This window comes from Epinephelus moara, chromosome 8 (genome assembly GCF_006386435.1).
Source record: "Epinephelus moara isolate mb chromosome 8, YSFRI_EMoa_1.0, whole genome shotgun sequence".
In the NCBI taxonomy this organism is placed as follows: domain Eukaryota; kingdom Metazoa; phylum Chordata; class Actinopteri; order Perciformes; family Serranidae; genus Epinephelus; species Epinephelus moara.
Window position 1 is genome coordinate 17,200,133 of NC_065513.1, and position 13,421 is coordinate 17,213,553.

The following is a 13,421-nucleotide window of genomic DNA, read 5'->3' on the forward strand; positions in this document are numbered from 1 at the left end:
GCCACATTTACGCATACTGCTAAGTGTAGTGTGTGAGCAGCATTACACGCCGGTTACAGCACAACTGTACAAATTTCTATTAAGTATAGCTGTAAATTTAGTGTTTCAGAGTTAGTTTAAATGCCGAACAACAGATAAAACTGAGTAGCTGAATGACAAAACGGAAAAGTGAAAACATGGAGACTCAGTGAGGCTAAATGCCACCGAATAGCCCTGGAAACACGTCTCCACATTAGGAGTAATTCACTAAAAGTCTCATTATAGTGAGTATAACAGCGTATTGTATGTTCATTAGTCTCTGATATACTGTTTCAGTGCTGACAAACGCTCAACAGCAGGCAAAGTCAGGCACAAGGCGATGCAAGCTGTGCTACATGAACTTGTTGTGTCCACACGTGTCTGACAGTGAAGTTGCCTGAAAGCATGGAGACTGTGTGTGTTACAGGTACAGAGGAGTCCAGCAGCCATGGCAGGCAAGGGTCGTGGAGTGGCTGCCTTCACCTTCAATATTGAGGCTCTGGGCATCGGCAGGGGCAGCATGCCAGAAGCCAGGGTGGGGCCCAGCCCTCTGTTTCCCGTAAGTACTGACCACACACTCACAAATGCAGAGATGCCAGGATGACATATCACATTGCAGTGTATTAAATTGACCTAAAAGCCCTCAAAGAGTTGTAAGGCACTGTGTTTCAGGGATGTTAGTCTTCAAAGTATGTGTTGATATATGAGAGAGACTGGTGGAAATGTGCATGACATCTCAAACTGATGTTGTTTGTGTAGATAAAATATAAAAGAAGTGTTTGTCGTGGTAATGTTATGAGCCTGTCTGTTTAAAAGCAGTTTCCCATTAAGTGGCTTCTCTGAGAGCATCATCCTGTAATAGACAAACTGCCAGCTGCTGATGCTAATTTTCTGCATGATGCAGCAAATTGACTGCCACTGTGCAAAAATGACTTTTGGGCCCCTACTGACTCCTCTTTCCTCAAATCTCTGTGCACTGTGCATACATTTTTTTCCACACTTTACGTGACAGCTTGATTATATTTTGCACACAGACCCAGAGACCAACCATTTGGTGGTAAAACCTTAAATATCTTATCACAAACCACCTGATATACCTGAGGGTTTTGAGGCCTGGGGGTCAGTTTGCCCTGTTGGTAATTAAAGGAATACTTTACCCACAAAATGAGCATTTGTAAATCACTTAGTTATGCCGTGTTTATGAGGACAGCTTTGTTTTTCTCACGTGCCTCCATGAGAAAAGCAAACATATTGATTTACTGATTGATTGGGGACCACTTTTAACAACAGATAAACACCCCTTAACAACACACAACTCGTGCAGTACAATCCTTCCTCTGTCTCTTTATCCAGTCATAGGCTCAGTTCTTCCTAAACACATGTATTTTCACTAAAACCATATAATTTTAAACTGAACTGAAAGTAAAGTTTATCTATGGTCTCTTCAATGTCACATTCCAATATTAAGGTTTTTAGCAAAAATTAATGTGTTTTGAAAGTACTGACAATACGACTGAATAACAGACTTGGATTATACTGCACGAGTCGTGTGAGAGTTTGCAAACGGATGTTTTGAAATCTTTTGCTGTTGTTAAAGTGGTCCCCTATCAGTTAAAAAAATTCAATAGTTAGCTGTTTTCCGTGGAGGCATGCACAAAAGTCCAGTTGAACTTAAGGTAACACAGACCACAAAGATGTAAGTTCAGGATGTTCTGTGGCCATTTTTGTTTGCTTGTTTGATTTCCCTTGGCACAAAATTTGGAGCGTATGTGTAATATATAGTATAGTTTGTCTTTGAAGCTAAGCACTTAAGTAACCTTGGTGCTCTGCAGGTCTCCCCTGTCAGCTGAACACCAACTTTAAAAACATCATCCTTCTTTAATTGCCCAGTTTTTTTGAGACAGCTTATTCGTATTTATACCAGAAGGGCCGTGCACCATTACTTGTGAGGTTGGAATCCAGTTTTGACTGTATTTTAAAACGAGACGAGGCGAGGCGAGACGGAATGGGAAGGGACAAGAAAGACAAGACTTAATTAATCCCACACCAGGAAAAATCACACATTACAATAGCTCAAGAGTTCGAAGTGAAAGAAAAGGGGGGAAAAAATATTGTGTGCTAAATAAGAATAAAAATATGACAAAAACACAAGTTAGATAATTAAAAATAGAATAATATTAGACCAATAAACACCATATACACCTTTTATCATACAGATACTGTATGTCCATGATTGATAGTTGAATTGGATAATTGCAATAACACACATGGTGTGTAGTATTTTTACTGTTCATATAATATAATACATAATATTATTACAAAGTAAGTAGTAAAATATTACACAGTAGGAAACTGCAGGAATGTTACTCAGTATAAATATAAAGGATATATTTTAATTGTCTTGACATCATCTCTTTCACTTAAAGTGTTGGATGATTGGGTGCTATTTTACTGTCAACAACAGATGAAATTGCACTAATATCAGTTAAATCCAAAAAGTAATCTGTTGAAGAAAAAATTGAAGGTAAAACTAAAAGTGCAAACAAATCTGTAAAAAAGTAACGTAACTTATTTGCTATCATCTCCCTTCCACCATCTATGTTCCTCCAGAACACAGACTTTAAGCCTGTGCCACTGAAAGCTGGCGAGGATGAGGACTACATGCTGGCCTTAAAACAGGAGATGAGGGGAGCGATGCAGCGGCGGCCACACAACATCAAGCCCCTGTCCAATAAAGCAGGTAAGGAGGAGAGTAGCGCATTAGAAACCTGACATCTGACAGAAGTGCTGCGGCAAGACAACTGGCTGCTGTGAGGGAAGATAATGCAGCACTTAGGTACTCGGTCATTTAATTAGGATCATATCTGGGAAAAGGAGAGAGAAGTGTATTTATTGTGTAGTATTGAGTTACAGCTGCTGCTTCATTCGGCTGTTTTAATATGATTTCTGTGGTCTGGCCTGGCTTGCCTGATAGTTCCCTTATTCAGCGATGATCTAAATTTACTCAAAACAAGCAGTAGATTAAGTTTTAAGTCTGGTCCTAAATGTTGTCAGATGCGTAATTGAGGTGTTCTGTAGGAACAAAATAAAGTGCTAACATTTATCATAACGAGCTGGGATTTGATGGATTATGTCTATAAAAGGCACTTTTGCTTTGGGACTGATAAAATTGTCCAACAATTGGTGACTCTGCAGTCACAACTACTCAAAGTATGATTTAGCGTCGTGGCTTAGAATAAGGAGTAGCACCCAGTGGTCTGTGAGAATGAATTGAGTTGTGTTTAAGAGCGCAATCAAGTAGAAATTTCCTTGTTTACTTGAAACAGAGGTGGAGAGATACGCAGAGAGATACCTGAAGCTACGTCAGATAGAGGATGAAGACTGGACTCCAGGTTCTTGCCAAACATACTGTCAAGTAATTATGGCAAATACAAAGAAAATGGAAGATAATGGAGATTTTATTCTTGGTATTTTAGACTGGAACCACCTCCCAAAAGAATTGATGCCCCAAACTAAAAAACCTCGTGCTAAACCAGGTAAATATTTAAGACATTATGCTGAGCGAGATTCCATTTGATGGCTGTAAAAATAAAGACAAAATGCTTTAATCCAACAGGCACAAAGAAGAAAGCTGTGAAGATATCCCGCAAAGAAACAGAAGCTGTACTGAGTAAATTAGATGTAAGCTTTTTCTTACTTGTTTGTTCTGTGTTCAACTACTGAGTGTAACATGTACTGTGAATTTTCTCTTTATGTGATTTATTAAATACCCATTTATGTAGGTATGAAGTTGGTGCATACATGTACCTACCTAGAACTGCGTATGTCCTTCTGAGCTAGCAAAATGTTTTCCATAATTAATAAATCTCAATGTCTATATTTCAGGAACTGGCAAAGAGGGATGACGGGAACCCTGAAAAATCAGATGATGAGACTGAAAAGAAAAAAGGAAATGAGGAGGATGAGGAAGAAATTGAGGCAGAAGAGTACGATGAAGAGGATGTTGAAGAGGTTAGATTACAAATCATAACCTGAAATCTTTGTTGGCAAATTCATGTGGTCAATTTGTAAGAAGCAGAGTTAAAATTTTCCTTTGTTTCTTTGCAGGAAAACGACTACATTGACAGCTATTTTGACAATGGTGAAGATTTTGCTGCAGATAGCGATGACAACATGGATGGCGAAGCAACATACTGAGACAGTGTTGACGTAAACCGTCATGATGTACTTATTTATATCGCTTAATTATTGTAGATAAGTTGTCTAGCAGAGTGATAGTTTTGTTTGCTTTATTTTGGGGTGATCTTGAAAGACATGTTTTCCTTTTATACCTTATGTAAATAAGAGATGCCAAACTGTGTGCACACTGGCAATAATTTATTCAAAATAGATGTATTTATTTTCCAGCCTGGGGCACGTTTCCACAGGTTGAAAGGCACATACTGTCAACAACATGTGATGCATTTTCATAAAGTATCAAGTGAACACGGTGATAAAATAAAAGGGCTATATAACAAAGTCTAAAATCTCACATAATTACAAGTATAAGTCATAATGGGAATAATGTGCATTTCCCATTTTCATCACCATGCTCTCAGAGGTTTTTTTAAATGACAAAATAATGCAGGTCTCTCTAAGCAAGCTAAAGGAAAGAAAAAAGATTCCCAATACTGATAGTGTAAGTAAAGGCTATTCCTCAATAGTCTTAAAATAAATTAATTCTATATTAAACTCAATGGCATTAATCGTACTTTTCCAACAAATAGTGTGGAAAATACACAAAAATGCAGTTGGTCCAAACTGAGTAAAACCTGCTTTAAAACCAAATCCACATAATTAATCTCTGCCATCAATGAATAAACAGAAATAGATAAGTGTGTTGTCGTCTGTCTCAGTTTGTATTTTAACGTACTGGATACAGTTTGTGTGTGGCTTACTGAGAATGCAGCAGCATGATAACAAAAACATCATCTCAATTATATTGGCTACACTGATGATAATAACTCTAACACGTATCCATCATTTAGGAAAAGTTAAGCCCAGCATAACATTTGTTGTTTCCAGCTAATTTACTCTCTGTTGAAATGCACATAACTGCAAATGGACAGACACAGGGAAAGACTTATTCTGAGTCTCTCAACCGTAAATAAATGACTGTTCCCACCACAGACTGTCCTGTCAGACAGATTGCATTGATGTATTAAGTCTATAAAAACTACTCAACGATGGGAACATCTGCCCAGTTTTATTAGGTCTCTGAGTTAGCAATAAATTTGTATGTAAAGTTCAAAATCCCTTGTTATGTTTTCTCATGCCCTCCGTGTTCTCCGTCTCCTGCTTTGTCCGCACCGTGTCCCTGTGAATCTCCATTAACCACATTTCCAATATGTTGTCCGTGTCCATCCCCTACATGGTTGTGTTCTCCGACAGCATGGTTGTCATGGGTATGTCCGTGATCGATGAGGCCATGAGCATCGGTAGGTACGCCGTGATGGCTGCCGTCAGTTTTCATGAGAACCTCATAGTACAGCAGATAAAACACAGGTGTGACAATGCCCACAACCAGCATGATGGCCACAGCCGTCCACCATCTCATGCCCCAGTCTGCCCCGTAATAAGGGTCCTTTCTCTGTACTGGTTTGTACTCCATTTCTCCAAGCAGTGGCTGCTGTTGCTGTAGCGTCAAGGAGGACACAACCTCGTTTAAGCTGTTCCGCGATGGACCTGTTGATTTCACCAGCCGCTCAATGTCCTTGTCCTTCTCCAGGAGGAATCCCTCCACACTGTCGGTGGAAGAGGAAGAGGAAGAGTCTGTGGAGGACTCGGAGGGGAGGGAGGTAACAGGTGAGATATGGGGAAGGCGCCTAGCACCTGAGGGGGAGGCTGATTTGAGAGGTCCGGTGCTGTGAGTCTCGGTGAGGACACTAAAGCGCCTCACAGGAATCTTGACTGACCGCAGGGCAAAGAAGTCCTGCTCTGTCAAGAGGTTGTTGGCACGCTTTAAATCAGCCACCTAGGAAACACACGGAAAACAGACGAATTTACGACAGTGCTTACAGACACAAATTGCTACGTTACACATCAATGTGGTCTTAATATTCCAGGTTCGGAGAATGCAGAAAATAGTAATACAAATTATTAAATGTGACAAGAACTATAAAAATAAAGCTATCCGAATTAACTTCAAGAGTAGTAAGTATTGTCCATGTGCGATGGTGGAAATATACAGATGTTATGCAAAGACAGTTAAAGTTTTATTAGAAAATTTACCATGTTATTAAGGAGCTGTTACATAAAGTTGTGCACTAAGGAATTTATTTTACATATGATTTAGGAACGTTATCTGTTAACTGTTGAAATTAATTATCTATATTTTACATTCTCTATATTTTGGCTTACATTTAACCTGTTTTTTTGTTGTTGTTGTTTGTCGTTCTTTTTTGGCCGATCACATGCAACTGCAACAAGTTGTGAACACAAAATTGATAAACTATCATCTTTTAAGTTGATGAGGCAAATTTCTTTGCAAACAGCTGTTTATTATTACACATCCAGCAGTAATATAGCAACATTATCAATCATTTGGAGTCATTTCTGGCCTACTGACAAATCTATGTCCAATAATCAGTCACCTTTTAGCTCTGTTTGATCTCTATCAACTCCTGAGGGAATATGGGACTCTTGAGCTGCTAGATGCGCCGCTATGTTTATCAGCAAGTCACTAACTGTGTCTTTAGTGCTGAGCAGGTAGTGTACAATGGGTTTTTAGAGCTCTTTCACTAAAAAGAGAAGAGCTGTAAAAGTGAACCAAATGGCAACACTGTGAGCCTGACAGCTAAACGATTAGGTCAAGGGTGTCAAATTCATTTAAGTTCAGGGGCCAAATACAGCCCAGTTGGCTCTCTAGTGGACCAGACCAGTTGAACCATTATTAATAACCTATAAATAACAACCCCTTCAAATGTTTCCCTTACTTAGTGTGAAGAAGTTCATTCTGAAAACTTTCACTCATTTACAAAACAAATGATTGTCAGCTCACAACCATTTTGTCGGTGCCTCAGCAGTGGGGCTCTACTCATATTATTTTAAGATAGAAGTCTGATACAGATCCTTTTGTACTGAAGCTGCTGGTTGACAATATTTTGCACAATGTTCAAAATATATTTGATTATGACCACAGTAAGTATTCATTGTTATCTCAGAGAGCTGTATTATAGTCATGGTGAAAAGTCTCTGAGGCAGCATTTTACATGAAGTATCTACTCACTGTTTAAACCTTACAACAATTAGCTATCGCAAGTGCATCAATATCAGGTGTGCAAAGTCCGGTGGTGGGCCAGACTGGACTCTTTAGCGGGACGGTGCTGGCCCCTGGGCTGTATGTTTGATACCCCTGGATTAGGTGAAACTCACCATACAGCTGTGTGAGTCTCTGCAGGTTCATCCTACAAGCAACCCTTTTCACATCGTCACACGTTTTCACAGTGTCATTTGTTTAATGTTACTGATTAGGCTATAGCTGTTTTAAATGTGCAATATTTTGTGACTTGAAAATAACCATTCTCTCTCTCTTTTTTTTTTTTTTTTTTTTACTAGGGAGTAGTTCAGTCTTCAAAAGACATGGGATGGCATGGAGGAACTATATGGCTTGATTGCTATTAGACTGCATGCTGCTGTTTTATGATTTTTGCATGGCTATTATGTATTATTATGTTGTCCTGTTCTGTATATATTGTAAATACTGTATCTTACTTTTAAGGCTTCTGTTTTAGGTTATGGTTTCATAACATCTTGCCGGAGGACTACAGTTGCGAATTAGCTGGCTGGCTAAAACTGTCACATTTACAGTAATGTTGATTACTGTGTACTGTCCTTTTTATAAATAAAATAAACTGAAACTAAATATGAATGAAAACATGTTACTAAGTATTGGATAGTACTTTCCTGATGTAAGGAAAAGGAGGACTAATGTTGGGACTGTGGCTAAAACTGAAAATTAACAATGAGACCAATTTCTTGGATATTTTCTACTTAAATCATAAAATACAGTAACAACCGTACAAAGCAGACATCTATTAGTGTTAATATTAAGTCTATCAATGTTCTTGATTACACTACACTGTTTGACTGTTGGTTAGACAAAGTAATGAATTTAAAGAAATCAGTTTGGACTAACGGTGCATGATATTATTGCACATCATCAGTATCGGCCAATATCAGCTTTAAAATGTACTATTAGTATCAGCCAACATGCTTTTTCTTATTTTGCACCATGAATGACTATTGCATACATTGAAAAGCGTTCTATTTAATGTCTCCATCTGCTGGTGGGCCATCACAATAACATAATGCATGCATAATAAGATGTTTATTCCACTACAGTAGAAACTTGATGTTCACTATAATTAGGTGAGGAAAAAATTGATATATCTGTATCGGTTGTCGGCCAAATAAGTTGTTACATATCCGCATATTGGACACTGGCAAAAAAATCTGATATCATGCATTCCTAGTTGGTACTCTGTTAACTGTTGATGGGCATGTCATGTTTGATGATTCTACAGACTAACCGGTTACTTAATTTGTCTACAAGTAATGATAATAATTGTTAGTTGCAACTCTAATTGCTTAAAGGACACACAGTGTTTGAGGATATGCATTATGTAAGAAGAAAGATAGTCTACTTCAGCATGAAAATGAAGGGGAGTTGAGTGGGTAATCTCCAAGGAGACAAGGACATGAAGAAAGACACACACACACACACACACACACACACACACACACACACACACACACACACAGGTCTGAACATACTGTGCAATGGTACTGCAGGGCAATGCTGTTCAGGGTGTCACCCTCCTGGATATCTCTGGTCAGGTAGACAATATCGTCCAGCCTCTCTCTGGAGGTGCTCCTCCGCAGCCTCTCTCTGCCACGTGGCCGCAGCTCATAGCTCTCCCCATCCTCCTCGGACAGGTCGTTCTCTGAGCCATTGTTTCCAAACAGATAGGCATGACCGCCATTGGCAGACTGCACCATGGTGGCTGACTGGAACCCATAGTGCTGGCTCATACTGGACATTTTCCTTCCCTGTATTGGAAAGAGCAGAGATAGGCCTGAGTACCAAAAACCAGTAAGGGATGCATCAACAACTTGGCGGATAGGGGCGTCAAAACTTTAGTCATACATACAGGTGACTACAATGTCATTGTCTTCCACACTTTTAATCACTCTAGGGAAAGGTTACAGTGGGTGCCATTACAAGGAACGATCACTTTGTACCATTACAGTTGTTAATGTCATCCAACAGCTAAACATAAAAATATAATCAGTCAAAATACACATGTATTGAAAGACTGAATGAAAGCTGCCCTGTGTGAACTTTTTAACACCATAAAAGACTGTACATTTCTTTTTTTTCTGACACCTGCAATTAACAAATGTAGGAAGCAGTTAAGTTCATTTCCACTGATACTTTTCTGACGTTGTTCAACATGATAAAGGACAAACTAAAGTCCATCTCTCTGACAGCCCTGGACATTCAAGTTACAGTGAAACTAGATAAGATTGGGGCTCTTCCCATTTGATAACTGAGAGTACAGACAGTACATTGAATCCTTCAGATGTCAATGTCCTCTATTTTTGAAACATTTCTGCTTCGTCAAGCATTCCGGCCCCGGAAACGTAACCGGCTAATGTGATATCATGCCAGATAACATTACCTCGCTATTCCTCTATCATTGCTGTGACGCAACTGATATGAGAAAGGCAGACTTGATTTTAGATTACTGCTTTAAAACCAAATGTCAGTCCTGAACAACATGAGGTGATGTTAGCTTAGTTAGCAGCTAAGTTAGCAATTTAAGGTGTTGACCATACGTACACCTACAATTATCTTCTTTATCAAGCACACAGGGGTGTTATTAAGAAACTAAGCATGCAAGAGTTACTGTGACTACAATTCCATGTTAGCTACTATTTGAATAAGAATTTGGATATGAAATAACATACCTAATACTACAGCTCAGTTTCTCGCCCTCCGCAAAAGTACAACGGATAACATTATTCAACAGGATGGGGAGACACGTCTGTTTAAAACACCTATGGCTATAATGAACTGTCAGGTTGATTTAGTACTTCTAAGAGAGTGATGTAACGTTAACGTTAAGTTACAGCGCACGTCCACAGTTAACAAACTAAGAACCATCTGTACAGGCTAGGCTAACGTTAGTGCTAACTAGCGTCCACCTATGTTGTGTGACTAGTAAGGTTTGTACATTTCTATCGGTCAGTTGTTACAGCTGGCGAATGATATGTTCACAGGAATTCGTCAACAATAAACTATACCTGAAAAGGTGAACACCGATCAATCAGTCGACCTGGATAATATCCATTCTTCCCCGGGATTATCTTCGATCTCACCTTGCCTTTGCTGAGTTCCCTACCTGCTAGCTACTGTTGCCACCGCTCACGCCACGTCAACAGAATGCTTACGCAATGACGTCGGCACTGACGCCCCCAACAAAGATCTCACTTTTAATCGCGAGATGGCGCTAAAGGCTAATTTACTGCTAGCGTTGTTGTTGGGCTCCCCACTCTCTTTATGTCGTTATACTTCCATGGCAGGGACATAGAATTGAAGTAGTAAGGTTTTGAATTTATTTTATTTTTATTTATTTTATTCAGACAGTGTGTCTGTATCCGTATAAACTAGTCGATAACCGTTTATCTAAACTAGCTACCCTGTGCAGCGTGTCCAGCCAGTTGTAAACTTGATTATGGTTACGCCGGAAAACAACACATTTTGACGTTAACAGTGAGTAGTACAATATATATATAACAGTAGCAACATTATTGGCTATGAAGGTAAGAATGCAAGAGACATTTCGCATAAAACCACTTGTGTTTGGCTAGTTATATTATTTTGTCCGTTTTTAAAGGGGAACTCCGCCCATTTTCAAAATTCATACATGTTATTTCTACGGTCAAAGACAGTCCAAAACATTAGTTAACATGAACAACTCTCTCCCAACTCCAAAAAGTAGAGTGCTAAAACACAAATGTGTGATGTCATAGGATATAAAGTCTGGAGCTGCTCCAGAAGTGACCTTTCATTAAGCCCCGCCCATTTGTAATGGTTGGACACAAGCATGGAGCCCACACTGTCACTAACTGCACTCCCTGAAGAAATATTACCATATTTTTGGAAAAATTAAATAGTGATTTCAGAGAGAAGCAGACAGAGGGGTCTACAGTCTGTGTTTGAAGTATATATCCAGGATGTCAAACTGACTCAGTGGCAGAAACAGGTCAAAAAGACAAAGGTAGTTAGAAGCTAAAGCTGAACTATAGGCTACAGATCACAGTGTAAAAGTGAACCACCACATTACTGGTCACCAAGACAGACGACAATGAATTTAAAGGGAAACTTTGCCAATATTGAACTGTGTGGCATCGCAGTGTGTGCAGATGAACAGTGTTTGGATTTGCCCCCGTGCCACTGCCAGCACCCAGAGCCCTGCCGGACGGGCAGGGAGTCAAACAACGTTCATCTGCACACAGCTGGTTGACTATCAGCAAAGCTTCCCTGCTTCCCTTCACTTGTTCCTGTACAGCAGGGTAGGTCCTTTTCACTGTTATAATCATTAAAAAGCAAAAGCAGTATGTGTATACATTCAGTAGGCTATATCTTCAGTAGCTAGCTAGTTACCCTACACTTTTCAGGGTTTGATTTTGGATTTGGAACCAGGAAGAAACAGCACAACATTTAGCTCAAAATCCACAAAACCAGCCTGAAAATAAAGGAAATCTGAAACAATTGCATTAGAGTCAATGGAGCACACCTGTGTTGTTGTCGGACCCTGGTCTCAGCAGCCTGATGCTACATTAAGATTGGCCAGTCTGTGTCCAGCGGTGGGACTAAGTGAAGGGTGAATTAGGATAGATGATAATGAGAGCACCCAGGGAAATGTTTTGAGTATATTGGTGCATTTTCTGTTTCAGGATGGGCAGCACTACAACACAGTCATGTTTATTTGGGTTAAAAAAAAAAAGAAAAAGAATAAAAGAAAACACACAGTGTGGGTCCATATAATCAGACTTCCATTCATTGTCTATGGAGCAGCTCCAGACTTCATACCCTATGTAGCACAAGATTTTGCTGGTTTCTGGCTTTGAGAGAGAGTAGCTCATGTTCACAATTATTGATTGGACTTTACCAGACCATAGAAATAACATACTGGACTTCTTAATTTAGGTGGTGCTCCCCTTTAAGTCACTTATAAAGAAGTACAAATATAGTTTATGTGGAGTGACAACAACAGGACAGCTGCTCGGAGGCTCTATGCCTGTTCGGGTCACAGGGTGGAGCTGTCCGCCACCACACTGAGCACCCTTGAGAGACAAATGGGATTAAAACGTCTTGTCTCATTAGGCAGCGACCGGGAGACGAACCGGAGTCCCTGAGTAGCTGCAAACTAATCTTTCTGCCTGAGCAGTGAGTCGTGTGTGTACAGTAGAGCTCTCACATGGCTACAGGAGGACGGAGCTGTGTGTAGAGAGAGGAGAAGGTCCTGCACAGACCGGGGGAACCGCTCCGTCTGTGTTATTTCTCCCGGCTTCAGTCCCGTTAGATGACATACGCGCTTCATCCCATGTTGTTCAGCGGGATCCCAACGCTGCTGAAGGAAAAAGCCGAGTTCAGTAGGTTTTTAGGAAACAATACAGAATGATTCAGTTATTGGATGCTGTTTGAGAAGAGAAGGAGCTGAAGACTCTGAGAGGACTCATCGATGTTATCCCCAGCAATAAATAAATTATAGTAATTTATCTTGGACAGAGAGGCCAAGCAAGGTGTCAGGTAAGTTGTAATGATTTATTTTATGTCTTTTTTCAGATTGTCTTTGTGATTGTGGGCTAATAGCACGGATGTGTGGCGACCAGCAAAACTTTGCTGTATAATTTCATAGAAAGACTTGGATGCAAGATGATACCGCTTTGTGACACATGGTTTTACCGTCTGTTAGGACAATGCAAACGTCTCAGATTTATTTTTCAGTAAGTGAGTCAGTAATGATTGGTGCCTCCAGGCGCCATAGCCAGTGTTAGATTAATAGTGCAGAGAATAAAGGAAACAAATGAGTAGCGATACTCCTCATCAATTATGCCAGACAGCTCAAGCAGACATATTGTATAACACAATAAGAAAACGATTAAAAGTGGTTGGCCACTGCTAATTTCTTTTTGCATTGTGCCAAAAATCCCCCTCGGAGCAGCTAATAAAATTGAAAAGCCTAAATATTGATTCAGCGCAATCAGTAAATGAATGGCCGGGTAGCCCATTGAGGAGGGAGACAAACGCTTCCATGGTTACATCCAGGATCTCCAGTGTGATTACTGCGCTT

The 13,421-nt window shown here is 39.8% G+C and overlaps 3 protein-coding genes across 4 annotated transcripts in view; 2 read left to right on the plus strand and 1 right to left on the minus strand.

Annotated features, from left to right (window-relative positions):
* Positions 1-3: 3 nt before the first annotated feature.
* On the plus strand, positions 4-4,892 carry polr3g (polymerase (RNA) III (DNA directed) polypeptide G). The gene is made up of 8 exons (XM_050051419.1): positions 4-263; positions 446-577; positions 2,629-2,758; positions 3,345-3,410; positions 3,495-3,554; positions 3,635-3,699; positions 3,904-4,029; positions 4,126-4,892. Exons 2-8 carry the CDS (start codon positions 467-469, stop codon positions 4,213-4,215), a joined length of 648 nt encoding a protein of 215 aa, XP_049907376.1. The 5' UTR covers positions 4-263; positions 446-466; the 3' UTR covers positions 4,216-4,892.
* lysmd3 (LysM, putative peptidoglycan-binding, domain containing 3) lies at positions 4,377-10,516 on the minus strand. The gene is made up of 3 exons (XM_050051417.1): positions 10,366-10,516; positions 8,833-9,108; positions 4,377-6,031 (listed from the first exon to the last, which is right to left on the minus strand). Exons 2-3 carry the CDS (start codon positions 9,097-9,099, stop codon positions 5,318-5,320), a joined length of 981 nt encoding a protein of 326 aa, XP_049907374.1. The 5' UTR covers positions 9,100-9,108; positions 10,366-10,516; the 3' UTR covers positions 4,377-5,317.
* A 2,181-nt stretch (positions 10,517-12,697) lies between these two features.
* The window catches only part of adgrv1 (adhesion G protein-coupled receptor V1), a 131,112-nt gene continuing 130,388 nt past the window's right edge, over positions 12,698-13,421 (plus strand). For both annotated transcript variants that reach the window (XM_050050818.1, XM_050050819.1), the window contains exon 1: positions 12,698-12,877. The gene's annotated coding sequence lies outside the window, so the exon portion shown is untranslated. The remainder of the gene's footprint in view (positions 12,878-13,421) is intronic.

Coding starts and splice junctions, on each gene's coding strand:
- polr3g (XM_050051419.1), top strand. CDS start 467: ATGGCAGGCAAGGGTCGTGGAGTGGCTGCCTTCACCTTCAATATTGAG. Junction 578..2,628: donor GGCCCAGCCCTCTGTTTCCC/GTAAGTACTGAC, acceptor ATGTTCCTCCAG/AACACAGACTTTAAGCCTGT. Junction 3,411..3,494: donor GGATGAAGACTGGACTCCAG/GTTCTTGCCAAA, acceptor TTGGTATTTTAG/ACTGGAACCACCTCCCAAAA.
- lysmd3 (XM_050051417.1), bottom strand. CDS start 9,099: ATGTCCAGTATGAGCCAGCACTATGGGTTCCAGTCAGCCACCATGGTG. Junction 6,032..8,832: donor CCCTGCAGTACCATTGCACA/GTATGTTCAGAC, acceptor TGTGTTTCCTAG/GTGGCTGATTTAAAGCGTGC.